A 23245-nucleotide genomic window follows, 5' to 3' on the forward strand; every position below is an offset into this window, starting at 1 on the left:
ACACCCAAAGGACAATTTTAAAATTTCCAAGTGCAGAAAAATGATCGGGTCAGGGCAAATTAAAACAAAAATAAAACAAATCCTCCCACCTGCCCAATACTTTTTGGTGACCCTGGATGATAATCTACTACTTAAGTTGAATTGGCCTTATCAAGAAGAACTTAAAAATTGTTCACACATTTAATAACTGACCATTTTGACCCCATCCTGATACCAAAACCCCTACCCCTGGGATCATCAAATTTACAATTTTGGTAGTAAAAGACAACCTGGTCTTTCTAAATATCCATATAGTTTCAATATAGTATCAATAGCACTAAAGAAGATGTAATTTAAGTGTTTTACATATAAACACTATATAGAAAGTTTGGCCCTGCCCTGGGGTCAGAACCCCTACCCCGGGGATCATGAAATTTACATTTTTGGTAGAGGCCTTCCTGCTCTACATCATCATGCATTTAGTTTTTCTTACACATGTACTGTTCTTGAGAAGAAGATTTTTGAAAATTGGTCAATTTTGGGCAGTTTTTGCCCCGCCTCTAAGGCCCCAGGGGTGCTGGAGTCCTGAAATTTACAATTTATGACCCCCTTGTCCCAAAGACGTTTCATACCAAATTTGAAAAGAATTGGACTGGTAGTTATCAAGAAGTTTAAAATATTCAATTGTTAATGCATGACAGACGATGACAACCAATTGCAATAGGTCACTCGAGTTTACTCAGGTGACCTAAAAAAGTCCAGAAAACTGATTTGCCAGACTGATAGATGGACGGAGCGCAAACCTAAAGTCCCCTTCGACTTTGTCGTTAGGGGATTAATCATAAAACTGCAGGATACACATATAGAAGTATAAAAATAAAAGATGTATTGGATGAAACAGAAACTGTAATATCATGCAGATTTAGAACTTTTTGATTAATCAATCCTTCCGCCAAAAAATACAGTCCCTGTCAAACCCTTTAAAAATTTGAATTGACACAAAAATTTTCACCTGGATTGACAATCTCTACCCAGAGTTATTATTCCTTACACTCACAAATACATGTACCTCTGTCAACGTCTCAAAATAAGCAATGTTATTCCACATGTAAATCTACTTTTTTTACAGCTAATAAAACTAAGAACTACTTTATGAAATATTGGGAAAATGTAGGGCAAGCAACTATTTGTAGTTTTTTCCCCATTACTATGCATTCTTCATGTACCTATGTATAGGCCTGGTGCAATGGAACTACCCAATATCCGTGTTTCAACCCAATTCAATGCTTCTTGTGTCACAAAAAGACTTGACATCTGCTCAGTACTTATTCATTTACGTATATTTTTGTAACTGAAGTCGAAACCATACTTCATTTGAGCATATTATATGTGCCACTTTACAAAAAGCTTGTAAAACCCTCGAGACGTTGACAGAGGTATTTGTGAATGTTGTAAGGAACGATAACTCTGGGTAGAGATTGCTGGATATAGATGTGTAATATGTTTGCACCAATGGGATCAGTATTGAACCACTAAATACTTAGTTGTAGCATCCTGGGCAGTTGTGCTCAAAAGCTCAACAGCCAACTTCCTTAAGATGACTTACCAATCTTTTTCCTCTTTTGATTTCTTTTTCAACTTTGTCAATCTTGAATCCACCAAAGTTGTCAAACTTGTATTGGACAAGATCAGCTGAATATTGCTAAAAGGAAAATGTTTTTATAATGACGTTAATATGTACATGACATACTCATTCCATCATACTTTTTCTTTAATATTCATATGCTGAAATAAAATTTTACAAGGATGACATTTACACAATGTATACCTGCCAATTACCAGTGCGTTTCCTGGTGGGGTGTTTATAAAGGTAAAACAACACCTATGTTTCCTGATGGGGTGTTTCTATAGGTAAAACATAGCTTGTGTTTCCTGGTGGGGTTTTTATAAAGGTAAAACATAGCTTGTGTTTCCTGGTGGGGTGTTTATATAAGTAAAACAACACCTATGTTTCCTGATAGGGTGTTTCTATAGGTAAAACATCGCTTGCGTTTCCTCCAATCTGATTAAAACCAGATCCTGAGATCCGCTCACTTAGATCATTACACTAGTGTAGCGATCTAAGTAAGCGGATCTCAGGATCTGGTTCTAAGCAGATTGGCGTTTCCTCGTAGGGTGTTTATATAAGTAAAGCATCGCCTGCATTTCCTCATGGGGTAGATAGATAATTTTTAATTGGTCAATATTAACCCTCCACTTGTGCTTTGTTTTTGTTATATAATCCGACTATAATAGATAAAATCTATGACTTGTTTACACTTGATAATGAGACAGAAATTTTGAGAACATAATTTAGAAATACTGTGACCAAGGAAACATCGTTATTTATTAGAATATGTGCTTTGTGTAAAGCAACTGGAAATTGTAACAATTATGCTCTGTGTAGTTAGTAACTACGAAACTTCGTTAGTATGAGAAATTTGTCTTGTAAATATATACATGTATGCCCATCTTAAAATGAGAAAAGAGCAAAATACATAAACTTTAAACAAGAGGCACACAGGCCTTATCGGTCACCTGAGTACTAGGTGACACTGAAAAGGTATCACTACTCCCAAGAGCTATGAAATCTAGGGGAAAAAATTCTGTTCTCAATATCTAAGCTAAATTCTAATGTTCAGCAACAGTATGAAACAAGATGTGTTCTTAAAACTTCACTGCCCTCAAAAGTATGCATTTAGTTTTTCTCAAACATGTGCATTTGTATAAAAGATTTTTGAAAATTGGTCAATTTTGGGCAGATTTTAAAAGAAATACATCAATTTTACAGTTTTTACCCCAAAATCAAGGCCCCTTAGCGTTGGGTGGGGGGTTCATGAAATTGACAATTTCCGGTCTCCTTCACCTACAGATGCTACATATCAAATTTGGTCAAGACTGGCCTAGTAGTTTTTGGGAAGAAGTTGTTAAGGGGACATTGCATGACGGACGACAACAGATACAGACCAATAGCAATAAGTCACCTGATTGCCTCAGGTGACCTAAAAATGTTGGTTGAAAAGGAAATGTTGAGATACTCCCTTGGAACCCTAACACAATGATATTTAATTATTTTATCAGTCACTACAAAATTACAAGTCTTTAAGCATGACATTATCTTATCAAAGAAACAATTGACTCAAGCATCAATATATCATTGCTATTAATATATATAGTAGTTATAACTTGTAGATTCTCAAGTGAAAACTTTGAAATGTTCCCTAATCAATCTTCTGATTTCATTTTCTACCATGATAAGTACATGCCTAAAAGATTATTTTGATGGATTTGGTAATTTCCTATGAATTGAGGAATTCAGTTTGAAACAAAATTATTAGGGTTTCATCTTCGCAATTTTGCCTAAAAGTGTTTTATGAGAGCCAAAAATGTCGCAGGGAGGAAACTTTGAGATGGTCCCTTGGTCTTTCTAAACGGTGACGCATTGATTTTATTTCATTATATTGTCAAATATGTCCAAGACTTTCACATATATTGAAAAGATTGAAAATGCTAGGACAAAAATATGAAAAATATTAAAAAGTTCTTTATCATAGGAGAAAATCCCATTAGGTCCCAAAATAAAGGTTGTCGATACTTTGAGTCGACCCCTACACAATACTGTACGGGCAAAGGCAATTCTTATTTTCTAATAAAATGCCCAAAGTACAACTCATCAATGATACAAATTAAATAATCAAAGGCCTGAAGGGCCTGAGAGTCGACTCGCTCTTCATTGTCAACAGGAATGGGTAATCTTGAAGGAGCAAGTAGTAGTAATGAAGGATGACGAACATCGTGTGTGTGAAGCCGCATATGCAAGTTTCTTTTAGCAGGATTTATACTTTAATGCATCATGCCTGTGTAAGGTGACTAAATTTTACTAAGTCAAGACCACTGCCATTTAAATCACATGTACATATCCAACATGGATGTAAAGAGTCATTGCTAACTGATGATTGTGTTAAACAATCCATGATGTACAAATGCTAAGAATTGGAGGAAAATTATTATGTAGTCATATAGTACTTTATATCACAACATAAAACCCTCAAATAAGCACCACAGTGGTTGTAAGAAGATACCATCCAACAAAAAAGTTTAGCAAATCAATTCCTTGAGCTTAAGGACATGCGGGACGATGTGGCCAAAAATAACTCGTCAATGAATATTTTTTCTTTTTTTCATGAAGCACCATCAGGATGTCCTGTACAATGTGTATAAATTTCATGGTCACTTTCTAGGTATACAAGGGAGATAATAAGCTTTGAATTACCCCCCTTTTCGAAAATTGTGAATTTTACAAGATTATTCTGATTTTCAATTAAAAAAAAAAAACAATTTGATGGAATTTTTTATCTATATCTTTTACAATAATTTTTAGAATGTATGTAAAATATAAAATATATAATAATAAAATGCTTAAACATAACCATATAATAAGAAATTGGGAAAATTTAAGGATTTGGGGTGGAAATTGGTACTCAAAAAGAGGGTAGTCCAGATACTAAATGAAGCACTGCTCAAAAACTTGTCAATGAATGTTTTTGCAAACACTGCAATTAAAAGCTATTCATATACCCAACTTCCTGTAGAAATATGAAGGGGTGAAGCTAATCTTGATTTTGAAGTAGGCGTCCTTGAAGTTATACATTGAAATGTTCACTTGGAGTTAGGCTTGGCGAAATATTTGTTATTAATTACTTTCAAGTTTATATTCTTTTCATGTACAACTACTGTAAAAAGTAATGGGGGATGGGGCAGTCTCAATTTATTTGCACAACAAAATTAAAAAAAAAAAAAGCTCATTATCAAAGACGGGGGGTGGGGGTGGGCAGCCTAATTCCTCGTGCCTGTTTTGGAATACATTGTTAGAAACTATATTTGTTTTGAACCTATTGAAATATTTAGAATTTTCATAATTATGGAACAAAAATTGAATTAATGGAAACAAATTCATTTTTATTTTAAATATACATGTATATATTAAACTGGCAACTCTCATATAAATAGCGAGAACCTGCGAGATCTCCCACAATGGAAGTGGGAATTTTGAATTCAGTCATAGAATCCCGAGGGACACATTTCTGTGAATTGCATAGTTTATTGCTAATGTATCCAGACTAATTTTGTCCAGCTGTTGGAGACAACAACTGTGAATAAATTGATGCATCCTTTGGCCAATAAAATGCCCAATTAACAGCAATTATTGCTGTGAAAAATCTGAGGCGAATTCAAATTCAGATTTGATTGACATGTCAAAGTTCATCTGTACAAGGTAAACAGAAGTTGGAAATCCCCTTGATTCAAATATACACATTTGTATTAGCATAGCATTTCATATAATTGAAAACCCAAAGATAACTTAGTTTTCTTTCATTTAATTAATGTTTTAATGTCATTGATATTTTTAGAAAATACTCTAAAATATATAATTGTATATTTACAACAACAGAATTGCAAAATGATAATGTCAAAACTTACTTTATAATTTGAACCGAGTTTAAACCCTAAATCCAGTTAATGAATTAAAAATAGATCACTTCCAGACAAATTGAAATTGTTAATTAAGATTTGATGTCCAGCTGGTCATGATAACACATCATGCATTACACACAAGTCTGAAGTTTCTCACAGTGCATCACAGTGCAATGCATTATTGAGCACTTATGATCATTTAAAAAAAATATTTTAATTATATCGATTAATTCCATTTGTGTTCCATATAAGGTACTCCCTCTGGATTTGGATAAAGGGACCGAACAAGGTCAAGGACACAGGATGGCATGATTTCACGAAGTGTCCACACATCATGTTCATTGTGCCTTGATAAGGCATGGCGTTTACGTCGGATGTATATTGGATGCTGCCATGTGCCTCTAGTGTCAGTAGTTTCCAAAATTTTTTTGTATTTCTCCTTTCTAATTAAATTATTTCCAGGTCTGGCATTCTGGCCATGTCCAAGCCAGGCCTGTCTGTTTTGTGTAATACATGGGCTACACAGACAAAATTTGCACTGTTCTTCTCCAAGTTCCTGCTCACTATCTCCGTCTCCATCATTACCATCATTATGTCCATCTCCATCACCACCAGCATCATGTCCATCACTGTCCTCTTGTCCCCCTGTCTGTCCAATACAGGTACCACATTCCATTCTGGAACTACTTGAACTTGCTGTTTCAGACATCCTCAATTTTGTGATAGGGACAGGAATTGTTTTTTTCAGAAACAACAATCAATTCCCAATTATTAAAATCAAACAGTGCTGTTAGCTCTAAAGTAACTTGCTGTTTAATTTCTGCTGTTGCCATTTTCCTTCCTTTTGGAAGAATGCGGGGGGGGGGGGGGGGGGGGGGGGGGGGGGGGGGAGGAGAGAGAGAGAGAGAGAGAGAGAGAGAGTCCTGAAAAGTGTGACCTATCAATTTTATGCAGCCCTCAGACACAGCATTCCACAGCCCTGTTTCATTTCAATGTCCTAATTAAAATGTCAGCGATACTATTAATCAATCAGCACTTAGATAACTTGTAGAGGAAATGAGCCCAAATTTATGTACCATTTTCATTGTTTTGCTAGTAACACATAAACCCACAAATACACATTACTATAGTGAAAATCATGGAGAGAATAAGACAACCTATACAACCTCAGAGGAGAAAATATCCATCTGACGATCCAGAAAAGCAGAGAGAAAGAAATCAAAAAAAAAAGAAACAACGGACTGAACTCAAACGAGGGAGAATAGAATATTATTACAAAGATGAAGATGACAAAATATCCTTACAGAACAAAATGGACTCAATTAAATCATATATGGGGGAGGGAAATTATAACAAAGTGTCATCATTTGAATTACTTCACAGAGTCATGGATTATTTCATTTCATCATGTATGCCAGGTGAAAATAATGGAGATAAACAGAATGAAGGCAGACCTGAGCCATCTTCATATCAGTACATCAACCAAGACAGTGCACAACAGGAAAAATTGTGTGTATGTGCAGAATCTTCCATCCAAAACCTGATTGACTTAGTTCAATCTCATCATGACAAATGCAGAGAACCAATTACCTTTACATTTGATAATATGTTGCAGCATGTTTGTCAAGGAACTTTGAAATGCGCATGTGAGAATATTCCACATGAATTAACATGGGTGTCATCGCCACATCTCAACAATGGAAAATTTCTAGCAAATATTTGACTCAGTCATGGTTATTTTTCATGTGGAATACTTCCGAACCAGTACCAAAATTTTTGTGATGCAGCTAATTTTGGTGAACTTGGGGAAAAATATCTTAAAACTCTCCAGGAGGAATACAGCAATATTGTAGATGCGGAGGCCAAAAAATCTATTGAGGAAGCACTTTTGGAAGAAATAGCAGCCACTGCAGCCACAGTAGAAACAGAGGAAGAAATACATGATGGCATTGGTATTGTGACTGATGCTAGGCACTGTTGGAGGAAAAATGCTCGTTTTTCTGATGTTGTATGCCTGGGAGACAGAACACATAAAGTACTAAGTATTCAAACTATTAGTAAAATGGATGACCCCTCATCACAACGACATGAGCTAATTGGTGTTAAAAAGGTTTACGAGTACTTTGATGACCAAGACTGCCCTATCAAATACCATGCACATGACAGGAATAATTCCGTATCAAATTTTTTTAATGAAGAACGGAAACCTACAGAAAATGCTTTGGATACATGGCATATGACAAAAAGTTTAGCAAAACAAGCCAAAAAAATTACAAAAGGCAAAAACTTGGCATCCAGAGCTGTCTGCATACATGCCAACTTTCCCGATTTAGGCGGGATCTTCCCGATTTTACCCTCCGATCCCGCTTTCCCGATCGGGAAAGCAAAATTACCCTAAAATCCCGATTTGAAATTTTTTCCGACCAAAATTTCTGATTTCACGATTGAACACGAGTTTGAAAGCGGGATAATTGTGAAATCTCGTGACCAGAATTGGAAATCCCGCGTCATTTCTGAACTGGCCAATCAGAAATCGGGACAATAGTCAGCCATTGCTGTTTACCTGTGTCGCATGGTGTCGGGTTGGTCTGCCTGTGTCGGGGTGTTTATTGGACAGTACGAAGCATGTTTTGATAGTAATTAATCGGGAAGACGGATTTCAAATTGACCTATCCTTTACACAAACGTGAATGACAACGATGCTAGTGTCACCACCAAACAATCGGACATTCCGCCTCTCGCTGACAGCATCCAAAATTTGCAATAAGGTACGTCAAGTATATATTTTTTCCAACTATAATAATATAGGCTATCCAAATCTATCCGTCTATAGCGATGTATTATATAGTCTATATAGTGTAGTATTCATTAAATATACTTTGTGATGCGTAATTCGCACAAGTCTGTACTGAATTTTTTATTTAGCAAGTAGCCTTAATTTACAAGTAAAACGGAATATTTTGATGTGTTTTTTTTTTCCTGGTAATTATTTCAGATGTCATGGGTGCAAAGGTTTTGTTCGCAAACTTCATAGCAGGGCAGATCACTCCTTTTTTGGTTGCAATGCAGATTATTCCACCAGTCTCTGCAAGCCCATGTTTACAGACAAGCAAGATCGCCTTTGCAGTCGTACCTAAATGCATGTGCTTTAATTTAAATTTTGATATATAGACCGGCCAATGTTTATTGTATGGTGTAAAAGGATGCAACCTTAAATATTATTTGATATTATGTATGTGACTTGTTGGAGAAGATTTTTTGCTGAATAGATGATTTTAATAAAATATTAATGTATATCTTTCAAAGTTTTTTTTATATAGTTAATGGTCAAACACATTTGATGTTGTGTTAATATATGATACATTAACAATGATTTGATTGATATTTTATTTGAAAGGACAAATATTTATTTTCATGCTAAAATGTCGTGAATTTTGAGCTTTGAAAAAAGGTCGTCGCGCGCAAAATCCCCCATGGGGATTTTTAAAAGTTGGCATGTATGTGTCTGACAAAGCAGGGTCAATAAAAACCCATGTTTTTTGGTGTATGAAGAATTGTCAAGGAAATACCACCAAACTAAGAAAAAGCATTTTGAATTTAGTCAAGCACTATCAAGGAGACCACACCTCTTGTTTTGAAAATGCAAGATGCAGACAAGTTCGAGAAGATTTAAGTCCATATGAGCCTTCCAAATATTTGATTACTGAAAAGGAAGCTGAACAAATTTTGATCAAATTTTTGAAGAGCCTAACTGTTTACAAGAAAGCAAAGGAATTTCGATTTTGTTCGGACACTCACTATGTTGAATCTTTTAACAATTTTCTTTTGCAATACCATGTCAAAAGAATTGTCTTTGGAAAAAATACCTATCAGCTCAGAATAAATTTGTCACTCTTAGACTGGAATGAAAATGTGGATCAACCTTCAACTTCAATAAAATATCTAGAAGATGCTGCTAACCCTAGACGTCAAACTGGAATTCCTGTCAGAAAACCCAAAACACACGACTTCAAAACAAAAATATTTTCCTCATGGATTTCACAAATTTACAACAACCAGTAACATACATAAGAAACTTATGAGTGACTATTGAAGACTAATCATATCTTACATCAAAATACTCCTTTGTCCAGTTTGTTTACAATGTGATTGTACCATTTTTGTGTTGGGATTGTTACACATCTGCACGTTATCTGTTATAGCCCTATTCACTGTAGCTGTGTTAGGGGATTTCTGTGTGTGTGAAATTAGAACACTGCACTCTCTAAAAATAATGCATGGCTCAGTCTTATCAGTGACATCAAATTAAGTCCCGCCCCATTATTCTCGGTGGTGGTGTACCGAGAGTTGCCAGTTTAAACATGGCTTCGAACAAAACGTCTAGTCTAGCTCTAAACAATACGTCTTCTTTCAAACCACAGGTTAGATCTAGTTAACGTCAATATGAGTTACTACTTCCTTTACTAGATCAACAGCATTTCCGCAGCCATGGTAGCTAGTGTCGCTTGACTCGATTGTCTCCATGCTATTTTTCAAGGTATTTATGGATCTCGCATGTTGTGACTTTGCACCTTTTTCATTTTCACACATCTGCTTCTCGCATAAATTCCGACGTATGTCATATTTTTTTTTAATTAGTTACCATTTCCGCAGCAGTGTTTCGTAAAGTTAGTAAAAATAATTTGGAATATGAAATAGTTTCAGAGATAAAGCGCACTTATATTTACATGAAAATGCTTGCAAAAATTAAACATTCCTAGTATGGACGTTAACATTTGACCAAAAGTAACGATTGTCGTCATGGGGGTGGGGTGGGGGGTGGGGTGGGGTGGGGGGTGGTGGGGTGGGGGTATTGGGTATTTTTCGCAAACAAGGATCGATTATAAAAGCACCTGAATAGTTTGTACGTATCCCAAGCAAGATTCGGAGAAATGTGTGTCCAGTTCTAATTTCACACTACTATAGTAAATATCAACAAACGATCATCTCACACTTGCACTGAGTCATTGTTTACAGACGGTTGACTTTCTTTTTGTAAATGCCTAGAGATGCAAATTGCATGTGCATGTAGGAGCGATTTCGGTGACTTGTACGCTATACCATCAAAATTATTGTGGCGCATACTATGCATGTATATAATATATGCAATGTATATATATGAAAAGGAGACTTGTAATCACTATGAAATAAAATGAAAATTATCATTTGACAAGAATTCAATCAACAGATTTACACAAAACACTTGACAGCGGTAGCAAATTACAACAAAATCCCCCGCAATACAATGTCGAGACGTACTTTTTTTTATTATGACGTCGTATAGTGTGTCTGTACAGTATTGTGATTTTTCTCTGGAAGCTTAACTACGCTGCGTCCGGTTCTAAATTTATAATAAATTTGCAACCATCACGTGATCATCGTCCCGCATATCCTTAAACTTTAGTCAATGTTATAATGACTATGCAGTTGACATCTGTAAGAAACATCATTGTTTTTACTGTACTGACTATCCGTGCATATTTTGAGAGTTTATTCATCAACTAGTCAAAAAATGCTGCCATCAAAACAATAAAGAAAACAAGAAATGTTTGTAAAACAATACAAACATACAACAATACCCCCACTCCCAACGTGGTGCAGAATTGTAAACGGTTATACACATGCATCATTTAATTGATAATAGTACCAAACTAATGCAAGTCAAGATGTTAAGTGGACAATATCTTCCTATGTCCAGAATGGACTGACCCTTGGCCTTTGACCTAAAATAGATAGGAGTCATCTATTCCATAAGATGTACCAGTGTACCAAGTTTGGTGTCAGTCAAGCTACTGATTCTTGAAATATAGGAGACAATATATTACTATGTCCAGTTTGACTCTTGATCTTTAACCATGTGACCTTAAAATCAATAGGGGTCATCTACTTCTTAAGATGTACCAGTGTTCCAAGTTTGATGTCTGTCAAGCAAAGGGTTCTCACGATATTGAGTAGATAGTATATTCCTATGTCCATTTTGACCCTTGACCTTTAACCACATGACCTTACAATCATAAGGGGTCATCTACTCCTTAGGATGTACCAGTGTACCAAGTTTGATGTCTGTCAAGCAAAGGGTCCTCAAGATATTGAATGGACAGTATATTCCTATGTCCAGAGTGGACTGACTTTTCACCTTTTGACCTAGAAATCAATAGGGGTCCTCTTCTACTCATAACCAACCAACATTTGAAATATCATAACGGTGAATGGTTCCCAAGATATTAAGTGAAAATGTTGTCTGCCGACCGACAAGTGCAAAGCAATCCCCCCCCCCCCCCCCCTCCTTTTCTTCTTTGAAAGGGGGCATAAATAATTGTTTACAGAATCTCATATAGTCACATGAATTTAGAAATATGGCTGAAATGGGTTTCCGTACTTCAGAAAAACGTAAATACTGACTATATAACAATGACATTAATGGGCTTCCATAATTCTAGAAAAAACTACAATCGGAATATGTTTATTAATTTACACTCATATTTAACCAAATATAATCATAATACACACTTTTTAAATCTTTTTATGTGAAGGGACACATACTACATACCACTGAAGGTTTTTGACTCATTTTGTTTTAGTCAATGTAATGTGCACTTATAATTTTTCGCCGCGTTGTTTACCTATCTAAAAGCGTAAAATTGTTTTTTAAAAAATTATTTTACACCCTGTAACTAATCATTATGAAACAGCCAATTAAAATTTATCATCGTGCAATTTTTAAAACTGCCATGATATTATGATACCGTGACTAGCACATGTTTTGTGTACACGTCCTTTGTCACTTGATTTTGTCAGATTTCTGCATGTTGCACGTTTTCCATGGGTCTGGGAATATGCGATTACTTTTGAGTTTTAACTTTCCTTTTGCAGTAAATGAGTGATGTACTTACCCATCTAAATGCGGCGAAATTTTAGAGGGTTATGTTTGAATTCTTCATTTAGTACCAATTAAATTACTGGCTTTGATTATTAATATGTTTATAATTACCGAGGGGGGGTCGTTAAATCGCACCTTGGTAAGTCATTTTTTGAAGCTTGGGTGATGTTTTGATTACAAAACATTGAACACTCGCATCGGCTATTTAATTGATATATATATGTGAACTTTAAACAAAGAAATTATCGAGTCTGTTAAAACTTTATTGCTACGAACTCTCGTGCTTTGCTGAAATTAACATTATTTCCCGGAAAATACTGCTATGTTCATAGTGTGTATAAGGACAAGATTGCCGTTTTCTTAAAAAACAAATTTGTTGCACTGTATACAAATTCAAGTGCATGCTTTTTTGAGAACCTGCATTATTTCCACAAAGATTTCTCGTGAAGTCAAATGCGATTGTACACACGAACAAAGGTATTTCCACAATTTACAGGCCCCAAAACTTGGCAAAAGGGGATGCGTATTAAAATATATTCGGCAAAATACGGTAAATCACCGTAAATGTGATTCTATATCTGACTGTAGAACAAAAACATAACAAATTGAATGTGCGTCTCACACCGTTAGATTCCCGCAGAAATAGTCACATGGTTCATGCTTTGACACACTTTCGAAGAGGCCTCGACGGGGAGTATGATCGGTCGTACATTTTCAAATATTTACTATGCTTTTCCAACCTAAGAAAGCGAGATATTACTTTCTTCACTAAGAAATATTTACTTACAAGTTATTTGTTTCATGTTTACGAATCTATTTTTGTAGTTGATATATTTATACACACGTACAATCGCTTGCTGCTTACATCATGTATTCATGCACACTATGTTTAGTTTCTTTAAACGTATTGAGGGGACTCATTTAAATTACATTGTTATAAGAATGTCAACATACATGTATGATATGTCTTCAAAACTTAATGAAGCTGTTCAAAAAGCAAATGAACAATTTTTGAAGATCTTTGTGCACAGGATTTATTTGCTGTCGGTGTAAGAATAAACAGAGTTTGTGATGCGCGATGAATTAAATTACATTGTTATAAGAATGTCAACATACATGTATGATATGTCTTCAAAACTTGATAAATATGTTCAAAAAGCAAATGAACAATTTTTGAAGATCTTTGTGCACAGGATTTATTTTCTGTAGGTGTAAGAATAAACAGAGAGTTTGTGATACGCGATGAATCCGCACGCCGTTGATAGCAAGGAGCATCTCTCTTCGCGAGCCGACTCAAAAATCACTAGGGCAGAAATAATTGTACTCGGGGGCCCCTTTAAGCCCAAAAAGGAGTTATGCCATATATGCTTCATACAGTCAAACCTGTATTAAGAGACCGTCCAACGGAGAATGGAAAAAAGGTCACATACGACAGTGAGTCGCTTAATACAGTGGGTCGCTATGGCAGTTTTGACTGTACTTAGATATTTTATTAAAAGTAGTTATTAACTGCCAACTAGCAACTCAACTTTATGACAAATGGGATGATTTCAGCCTCTTCATCGTCAGCTTCCCATATTTATGTAGTAATATTCCATCATCACCTGCATATGGTGTTTATATCTCTCAACTGATTCGATATGCAAGAGCTTGATCTGCTTATGGTCAGTTTTGAAATCGAGGCAAGCTACTGACAAACAAGTTGATGGTACAGGGGTTTCAACTGTCTCATTTAAAGTCAGCATTTCGCAAATTCTATGGTCTTTATAACGATCTAGTTTGCCAATACAACCTATCACTGGGTCACATGCTGTCAGACGTGTTTCATACCGATTGTTAGACCGTTCGTGGCACACTGATTTTGACTACGGCTAATCCGGGTAGCGCTCTCACTTCTCACTGCTGCGACCCGAGTTCGATCCCCATAATCGGCAGTGGTTGAATGTGAGAGGGTATGGCAGTCGCTCACTCGGACACGTGGGTTTCCTCCGGATACTCCGGTTTCCTCCCACATAAATGACCCCCTAACGCAAACATCCATGATTCAAAGGACCCCATTGGAAATAAGCTTTCAAGCTTTTATAGGTTATCCTTGGTATTTATGTATGTAACTATGTATATACTGAATAAGCATTTATTTATTTAACTCTGTTTACCTGATCAAGATATAGGGCTCACGGCGGGTGTGACCGGTGGACAGGGGATGCTTACTCCTCCTATGCACCTGATCCCGCCTCTGGTGTGGCCAAGGGTCCATATTTGCTCAACTATCTATTTTGTATTGCTTAAGGGATTTGCGACATTGATCACTGCTCGTTATCTTCACCTTAGCTGCAGAACTGTAGCTCTCTGAAAAAATATTTTGACATAACAGAGAGCTACCCCTTATAAAAACCTTCGATTTACGGTGCACAAAAAGTTGCGCACGGTTGAGGCCTTATATCGTTGTATTCTTGAGTTGCTGTTTCATATATTTAATATCAAAAAATTCTTAACATATTTTCCTACTATACTTGTGTCTAAACATACCTTCAAATATTCATTAAAGCCCCATACGACCTGAAAACTCCCAGCTTCAAATGATTTCGTTTATTGACGTAGCCATGTTAGGTAGCCGGGTCAATTCGAATCCTGGTTAATTTCCATACTTGCACAATAACGTCTAGATGTGAATTCATATCCCCACAAATATTTTAGCTAAATATTTCAAATAATGTATCATCCCAGTGCCTTTAAATAATAATTATTCTAATAACTAAACTCACGGCAATGCATCTTTCATTAGTCTGGTCCGGTCTCCATCCCTGCCACACGAGTGTTAAGGACTTTAGTAGCATTTTCATGAATCAAGAGCTTATTTTACCTTAAGAAAAACTTTATTTTTTTAATTTCTATAAATTATTCGTATTGATGATAAATGAAGAGCGAATACATAACATATAACGAATTTTATGAATATATACCAACAACAACAGGGTACGAATTGACCCGGCTACCTAACATGGCAACGTCAACAAACGAAATCATTTGAAGCTGAGAGTTTTCAGGTCGTATGGGGCTTTAATGAATATTTGAAGGTATGTTTAGACACAAGTATAGTAGGAAAATATGTTAAGAATTTTTTGATATTAAATATATGAAATAGCAACTCAAGAATACAACGATATAAGGCCTCAACCGTGTGCAACTTTTTGTGCGCCGTAAATCGAAGGTTTTTAGAAGGGGTGGCTCTGTAGCTCTCTGTTATGTCAAAATATTTTTTCAGAGAGCTACAGTTCTGCAGCTATCTTCACCTTTCATATGGCCATATCATCTTAATCATATAGGTCACAGTGACCTTGATTCAGAGTGTGACACACTTTCTACTTAAGATGCATTAACTGACCAAGTTTGATGATTCTAGACAAATAATTGTCCAGTTATGAGTTGGACAGGAGTTTGCCATATTTGGTCATATTTTCTTACTCAAAGGTCACAGTAACCTAACTTTAAAGTGCAACGCACCCTCTACTAAAGATGTATCAGCTGAAAAAGTTTGAGGATTCTATGTGAAAGGAAAGGTGAAGATAACGAATAGTGACCAATCTCAAGACTCCTATAAGGAATGCAAAATAATTGGACAAACACAGACCCCTGGACATAGAGGTGGGATCAGATGCCTAGGAGGAGTAAGTATCCCCAATCACCCGAGTCCTGCGTCTTGATCAGGTAAACGGAGTTATCCGTAGTCAAAATCAGTGTGCCAAGAACGGCCTAACAATTGATATGAAACACATCAGACGGTATTTGACCCAATGGTAGGTTGTAATGGCAAATTAGATCATTATAACGACCATATAATTTGCAAAATGCTGATTCTAAATGAGACTGTTGAAATTGTAACATCAACTTGTTTGTCAGTAGCCTGCCTCAATTTAACAAGATGTGTTTGTGAAACACAAATGCCCCCAATAATGGCCAATTCCGAAGATGGCCAAGGTCACAAGGGCAAATATCTTGGTACCAGTAGAAAGATCTTGTCAAAAGAAATGTTCATGTACAATATGAAAGCTCTAATATTTACCATTTAGAAGTTATGACCATTGTAAAAAAAAATTTAAAGTAGGTCAAATGCCAAGGTCAAAAGGTTTAATACCAACGGAAAGATCTTGTAACAAGGAATACTCATGTGAAATATCAAAGCTCTATCTCTTACTGTTCGAAAGTTATTAGCAAGGTTAAAGTTTTCAAAAAGTAAGTCAAACTCCAAGGTCAAGGTCACGGGGTCAAAAATGTTGGTACCCACGGAAAGGTCTTGTCACAAGGAATACTCATGTGAGATATCAAAGCTTTTTCACTTACTGTTCAAAAGTTATTAGCAAGGATAAAGTTTTCAAAAAGTAGGTCAAACTCCAAGGTCAAGATCACGGGGTCAAAAATGTTGGTACCCATGGAAGGTCTTGTCACAAGGAATACTCATGTGAGATATCAAAGCTTTATCACTTACTGTTCAAAAGTTATTAGCAAGGTTAAAGTTTTCAAAAAGTAGGTGAAACTCCAAGGTCAAGATCACGGGGTCAAAAATGTTGGTACCCATGGAAAGGTCTTGTCACAAGGAATACTCATATGAAATATCAAAGCTCTATCACTTACTGTTCAAAAGTTATTAGCAAGGTTAAAGTTTCAGACAGAATGACAGAATTAGAAAAATGACAGAATGACAGACAGGACAAAAACAATATGCCCCCCGATCTTCGATCTCGGGGGGCATAAAAATTTATTCAAAGGGGATCGAATTTCGTTAGTTCCAATTTCGTTATTTCTGAAGGCATTTCGGTAAATCATGGGCATTTCGGTAACTCGAGGTACCATGGAGCAAGGATATATGTATCAGAAATCGTTTGACCAACATCTTTGAACATGAAATTGTGTTGAGTTTATACAAATAATGTTTTAGTTCAACAACAATGCTACCAAGTTTAAGATGCATAATACATGCATGTTACATTGGCCATTGAGAGTAAAATCATGGCAACCAAGACTCTAGACAAATTTGAAAAAGCAATGGACATATTCAAGACCTGGAAAACAAACACCCACAAAACAAGTAACATATCAGAATAATAGGGTTAATTCACTGTAATAGGGTTAATTCACTATAATAGGGTTAATTCGCTGTAATAGGGTTAATTCACTGCAATAGGTTAATTCACTATAATGGGTTAATTCACTATAATAGGTTAATTCACTATAATAGGGTTAATTCACTGTAATAGGGTTCATTCGCTGTAATAGGTTAATTCACTATAATAGGGTTAATTCACTATAATAGGGTTAATTCACTGTAATAGGGTTCATTCACTGTAATAGGTTAATTCACTATAATAGGGTTAATTCACTGTAATAGGGTTCATTCACTGTAATAGGTTAATTCACTATAATAGGGTTAATTCACTGTAATAGGGTTAATTCACTATAATAGGGTTAATTCACTGTAATAGGTTAATTCACTATAATAGGGTTAATTCACTGTAATAGGTTAATTCACTATAATAGGGTTAATTCACTGTAATAGGGTTAATTCATCAAAAGAACACAATACATAAAAACAGAGTTTTGATATTCAATATATTTTCAGCAAACAAACAAAAAAAAACCCTACTGACCAACCCATTATTTTTTATGAACCTCGGGCTATGGCAAACCAACATTTTTTTAAATGTGGCCTGGTGCAAAATTGAAAGTCTTTCGCTCCAATGAGCTAAATATAACATCACCTCAAGTCTTTTATACATGAGCATAAAAATAAATCACCAACCATGCACTTGTGATGGGCAGCTGTATCCTTGTTGTCATAATGTAACTTGCCGCAGACAGATTCTACTTCAGTTCCTTGGTGGCAAAAGCCGCACTTTATAGGTCTATCACTTTCCATGTGTACCAGCTGCTGAATAAAAGCTTTCACTTAGTCCAACACAATATACATTACATAGCTGGATAGTAAAAGTGACATGTTTAGTATTTTAGTGCGTTAACAACAGGTATATTACAACAATTTAAATGAAGTCTAATAATTAGCCACTGTGACAATGCTCACATGAGTCAGTCACATGCATGTTCTATAATATATCCTAACGTGGTCTCAAACATTACAAACCAGCATCTAAAACACAGCAGAAAATTACTGTCCACAAGTTCAATTTCTGCAGACTTGCATTTTCAATTTAGTTCACAGGGTTATAATTCCACAGATTTGTGTGGTGAAATAATTAATTTTCACTGACCTAACAGGAATTTAAGGTGGTAATCCAATGTTCCAAAAAAAAATTTCATATGGAGGTTTAGAGGATATGAGATGTAACTGAGATCTTCCAATCCTAAACCTATATACATGTATAGCAAACCTATCAATTCCCAAATACAAATATTCAGTCTATCTGCAACATGCAAGTTAAATCCTAGCTAACATTTTCCTTATATAACTGGTATTGATAAACGGTACTATTCCCAATGGCAAAAACTGTTGATTTTTCCCAAGTTTGAGACTAAAAATTCCAAATTCAATTGCCGAAAAATAGACCATTGACATCGTAATTTACTTAGTCTGAAACATTGTATGAGTTAACTAAAATGTTCACTTCCGGTATTTTATCGAAAGTACAGATCATGGCAGTGCGCGTGTTGTAGAGCTACAAATGATTCTAAAATGAGTCTACGACGATTCCTTATGTCTCACAACAGCAAATATTACCGTAAAAAAGTTTGTAAAGTTCAAAAGACCTTGATAAAACTTTGAGAGATTGAAGGTTGAGTCAAATCCAGATATCACAAGTCTGATCATTATGGTACAGATTTAATAGTAAGCAGAAAGTCGGACATTGATGACAAAATTTCAGTGCAATATCTGTATCCATAATGAGAAAAAGTCCAGGAAACTATCTGACCTACTTTTAGCCATAAAAAAGGTCTGGTGCACCAATTAAGCTGATCGAAATGCAAATTGAATCTGTATTTCTCTGAGAGGAAAGTTGTGACTACATTTTAGGGCAATTATACATGTATCCATGTGACAAAACAAGCTTAGGCCAGTTTTTTAATTTCTTGGTTTACGGAAACAAAAATTAAATTAGGGTCGGTCGAGAGGAAAACAAATAAAAAGAGGCCCAAGGGCCACATCACTCACCTGATTACCTTGGCCCATATCTGAATACTTTCCATATATATTTGCATCTAAAACCTTAGTCCGTATTGTGGCCCAAACCTACCCCTGGAGGCCATGATTTTTACAAACTTGAATCTGCACTATGTCAGGAAGCTTTCAAGTAAATCTCAGCTCCTTTGGCCCATTGGTTCTTGAGAGGATGATTTTTAAAGGTTTTTTCTATTTATTCACAATTTCCCATAAAAACTTTGATCCCCTATTGTGGCCCCAAACTACCCCCGGGGGCCATGATTTGAACAAACTTGAATCTGCACTATGTCAGAAGGCTTTCATGTAAATCTCAGCTCTTCTGGCTCATGAGAAGAAGATTTTTAAAGATTTTCCCTATATATTTCTATGTAAAACTTTGATCCCCTATTGTGGCCCCAACCTACCCCCGGGGGCCATGATTTGAACAAACTTGAATCTGCACTATGTCAGGAAGTTTCATGAAAATTTCAGCTCCTCTGGCCTGGTGGTACTTGAGAAGAAGATTTTTAAACGACCCCACCCTATTTTTGTGATTATCTCCCCTTTGAAAGGGGCATGGCCCTTCATTTGAACAAACTTGAAAGCCCTTTACCCAAGGATACTTTTGGCTAAGTTTGGTTATAATTGGCTCAGTGGTTCTTGAGAAGATGAAAATGTGAAAAGTTTACGACGCCAACAGACAAATTTTGATCAGAAAAGCTCACTTGAGCCTTCGGATCAGGTGAACTAAAAATAAAATAAACATTTTTAATATCTATCGTTGTTTTCAATGAATCATTAATACCATTTCATGAATACAAATAAACAAAACATGTATTAAATATCAGATAAAGAATTCTTTTGAGTGATTAGTATATGCTGTGAATTTAAAAACAAAAATGCAATTTCAAATTCAGTGTACAAGTATTATCTGTTACACTTTGGTGAAACATAAGCTGAGAAAAAGTGTAAGGTCATAATATCACTTTGATGTAAAGTATCCAGTATTTATACTATATGCTGTTCAGTAATTTTGCTGTATCATAATGCTCAACAACAATTTTACAAATTGCAAATATAATTTTTCAAAAATTACTATAAGCAATAAAATTACAATTTTATGTAGCACTTCCATTTTATTTTTTTTTTATTTCAGATTGTTTATACCCCATGATATAATTTTTAACCCCATTTTTCCCTACAAAGACATGACCTTGGAATTCTCTATCACTGCTGTTTTGAAAAAAGTGCTTTTTGTTTTTCATTTTTATTTATTTGATACTCGAATTCTTTCACCACTACACAAGGTATACTAATTTCTGAGAAATACGCATACCTTTCATCTGGGAATTGGTCATATTTGTTTTTACGGATGTTCATTAAAATATCAAAAGCATCTGGCAATTTCTCATGCTGTTCTTAAATGTATCAGTATTATTGTTAAAAGATATTATATACATAATTTCTGTGGACAAAAATATAGAGATTTTGACAAATGGTCATTTTCTGTTGGGTACACCTAAATTTCTTTTCATCCCCTTACTGGCTTAGTTGTTTTGTTGTAAGACACCAGATAGAAATATGTTATAGCGAGCGCAGCAAGAACTGCGAGCTCTAATGACCTAAGTATGTGAAATAATCCCGAGCTAAATCTAAACCTTTCAGAAGAAATTTTTTTTGACGCCAATCCCAAAAGTCCCTTGCTATTTCCTTGGCACATCCAGTAATGCAAACCTAGGGGTCAAAATTAACTTTTTCTACAACAGACTAATTTTAGCCTGTGGGTAAAAAATCAACAGGCTAAAATGAAAAACTACAAGGTAAAATAAAAATAATGAAGCAGTGCTCTTTTTTGATGCGTTTTTTTTAATCAATGATTTTCCCCATCATTACCGAGCCTCTAAGTGAGTCAACAGACATCGTTTGGACAAGACACTAAGTTCGAAAGTCATATGGTGCAATATTTAGGTCTCTTGACCATCGCACCTATAATCCACAAACTGTTTACCGTAGATCTGTCTAGATCCAAAGTCTTTCAATTTCACGTCACATCAGGGTGGTCACTAGCAATTTTTCAAAGCGAATCCCGGACTCATGGTTTATAAGCAGCACGATCATGAGACTGAACTTTTTTGATAATCGTATACGCGGTGAGCAGTGCACTCGTGTCATCACTACAACCCGACCTCAATATGACAGTAAATTAATGTAGATAGGACATTCTGATAAAAATGACTACCAGAAGTCTTGGTAAAACATAAACTCCGATTTTTTCCCAGATAAATGAATAACAAGAATCTCATACTTGGAATTCAATTTAATCACACCTATAAGTGAATAGGTCTCGTGGCACATGTCTATATTTTTCATCACAATGCGATGTCCGACCTCTAAAGCGTTTGTTTGACTCTGAGTTTCTTAAAAATTGATTTTAAAAAATCCGGATAGAAACGGTTGTTGAAATTGGTTGTTCATGTAAGCATCTCTATGGTTCTGAATGCAAGTTTAAGAAAAGCAAATCGTGCATCACCGTATAAAACAGATAAAACTTAAATGAGAGCAGTTTTCAAGAAGAACTAAACACTATTGACTGGAGTCCCATATATGAAATGGTGGATATTGATACTATGTGGCAATTCTTTTATTCTAAATTTTTTGAAGTGGTGGATAAACACATTCCTCTAAAAGAAAGAAGAATTAACTCACGTTCAGAAGAATGGATAAACGATGACATACTTACAGAAATGCACCGTCGTGAACACCTCTTTAAAAAGGCGACACAGAGTAATGATGATCACGCGTGGAACCTATACAGAGCATCAAGAAACAGGGTGACGAAAAAGATCAGGGAGGCAAAACATGCATTTGTTGAGGAAGCAATTTCCCAGGCGGAAAACAAGCCCAAGGACATGTGGGACAAACTTAGGCAATTCTTACCATCTAAAAAAACGAATACAAACTGTACATTTCTTAAGGACAATAACGTAATTTTTAAATATACAAAGGATATTGCTGAATGTTTTAATAATTACTTTTGTAACATTGGTCATGAGCTAGGAAAACATTTTGATGACACTTTACCTACAGTTGAAGAACAAATACCTAAAAATTCTTATACAATACCAGGTATAACTGCAGAATTTATTGAAAATGAGATAAAATGTATGTCTGCATCAAAGGCAACAGGTTTGGATGGTATCTCTGTCAAACTTCTAAAACTTTCATCAAACAGTGTATGTGATATTCTTGCATATATTTTCAACTATTCTATATCTTCATGTACTTGTGCAGATGACTGGAAAAAGGCACGAGTTGTACCACTTTTTAAATCAGGGGATGAATGTCTAGTTAATAATTATCGGCCTGTATCCATTTTACCCTGTGTTAGCAAAATTTTAGAAAGGCATGTTTTTAATTCATTTTATGAGTATTTGTCAGTAAATTCTCTAATTACAGATTGTCAGTCTGGTTTTAGGCCAAAACACTCATGTGCAAGTACTCTTATTTCTCTAGTAGATAGATGGCTTAAAAATATTGATGAAGGTAAACTTACTGGTGTAATTTTTATAGACTTACGGAAAGCATTTGACACTATAAATCAAAAGGTTTTATTACACAAACTCAAGTCATTTGGCATATGCAATGATACTTTTGAATGGTTTAAATCATATCTAACAAATCGT

At 35.4% G+C, this 23245-nt stretch overlaps 1 protein-coding gene and 1 long non-coding RNA gene across 5 annotated transcripts in view; one reads left to right on the forward strand and one right to left on the reverse strand.

Moving 5' to 3' along the window:
- LOC125668850 (uncharacterized) overlaps positions 1-23245 on the reverse strand; it is a 95266-nt gene that overhangs the window by 37162 nt on the left and 34859 nt on the right. For 2 of the 4 annotated variants that reach the window (XM_056161557.1, XM_056161559.1), the window contains exons 2-3: positions 18210-18335; positions 1586-1681 (exon numbers count right to left, since the gene is read on the reverse strand). In XM_056161557.1, the coding sequence (XP_056017532.1) occupies positions 1586-1681; positions 18210-18326 (213 nt within the window). In that variant the 5' untranslated portion in view covers positions 18327-18335. Of the gene's footprint in view, positions 1-1585; positions 1682-18209; positions 18339-22302; positions 22370-23245 lie in introns of all 4 variants that reach the window. The other 2 variants (XM_056161560.1, XM_056161558.1) reach the window with 2 other exon arrangements.
- LOC130053904 (uncharacterized) lies at positions 6464-8789 on the forward strand. The gene is made up of 2 exons (XR_008802137.1): positions 6464-8261; positions 8489-8789. It is a non-coding gene; the product is annotated as an uncharacterized LOC130053904 (long non-coding RNA).

The sequence above is a fragment of the Ostrea edulis genome, chromosome 4, assembly GCF_947568905.1.
Source record: "Ostrea edulis chromosome 4, xbOstEdul1.1, whole genome shotgun sequence".
Classification (NCBI taxonomy): Eukaryota; Metazoa; Mollusca; class Bivalvia; order Ostreida; family Ostreidae; genus Ostrea; species Ostrea edulis.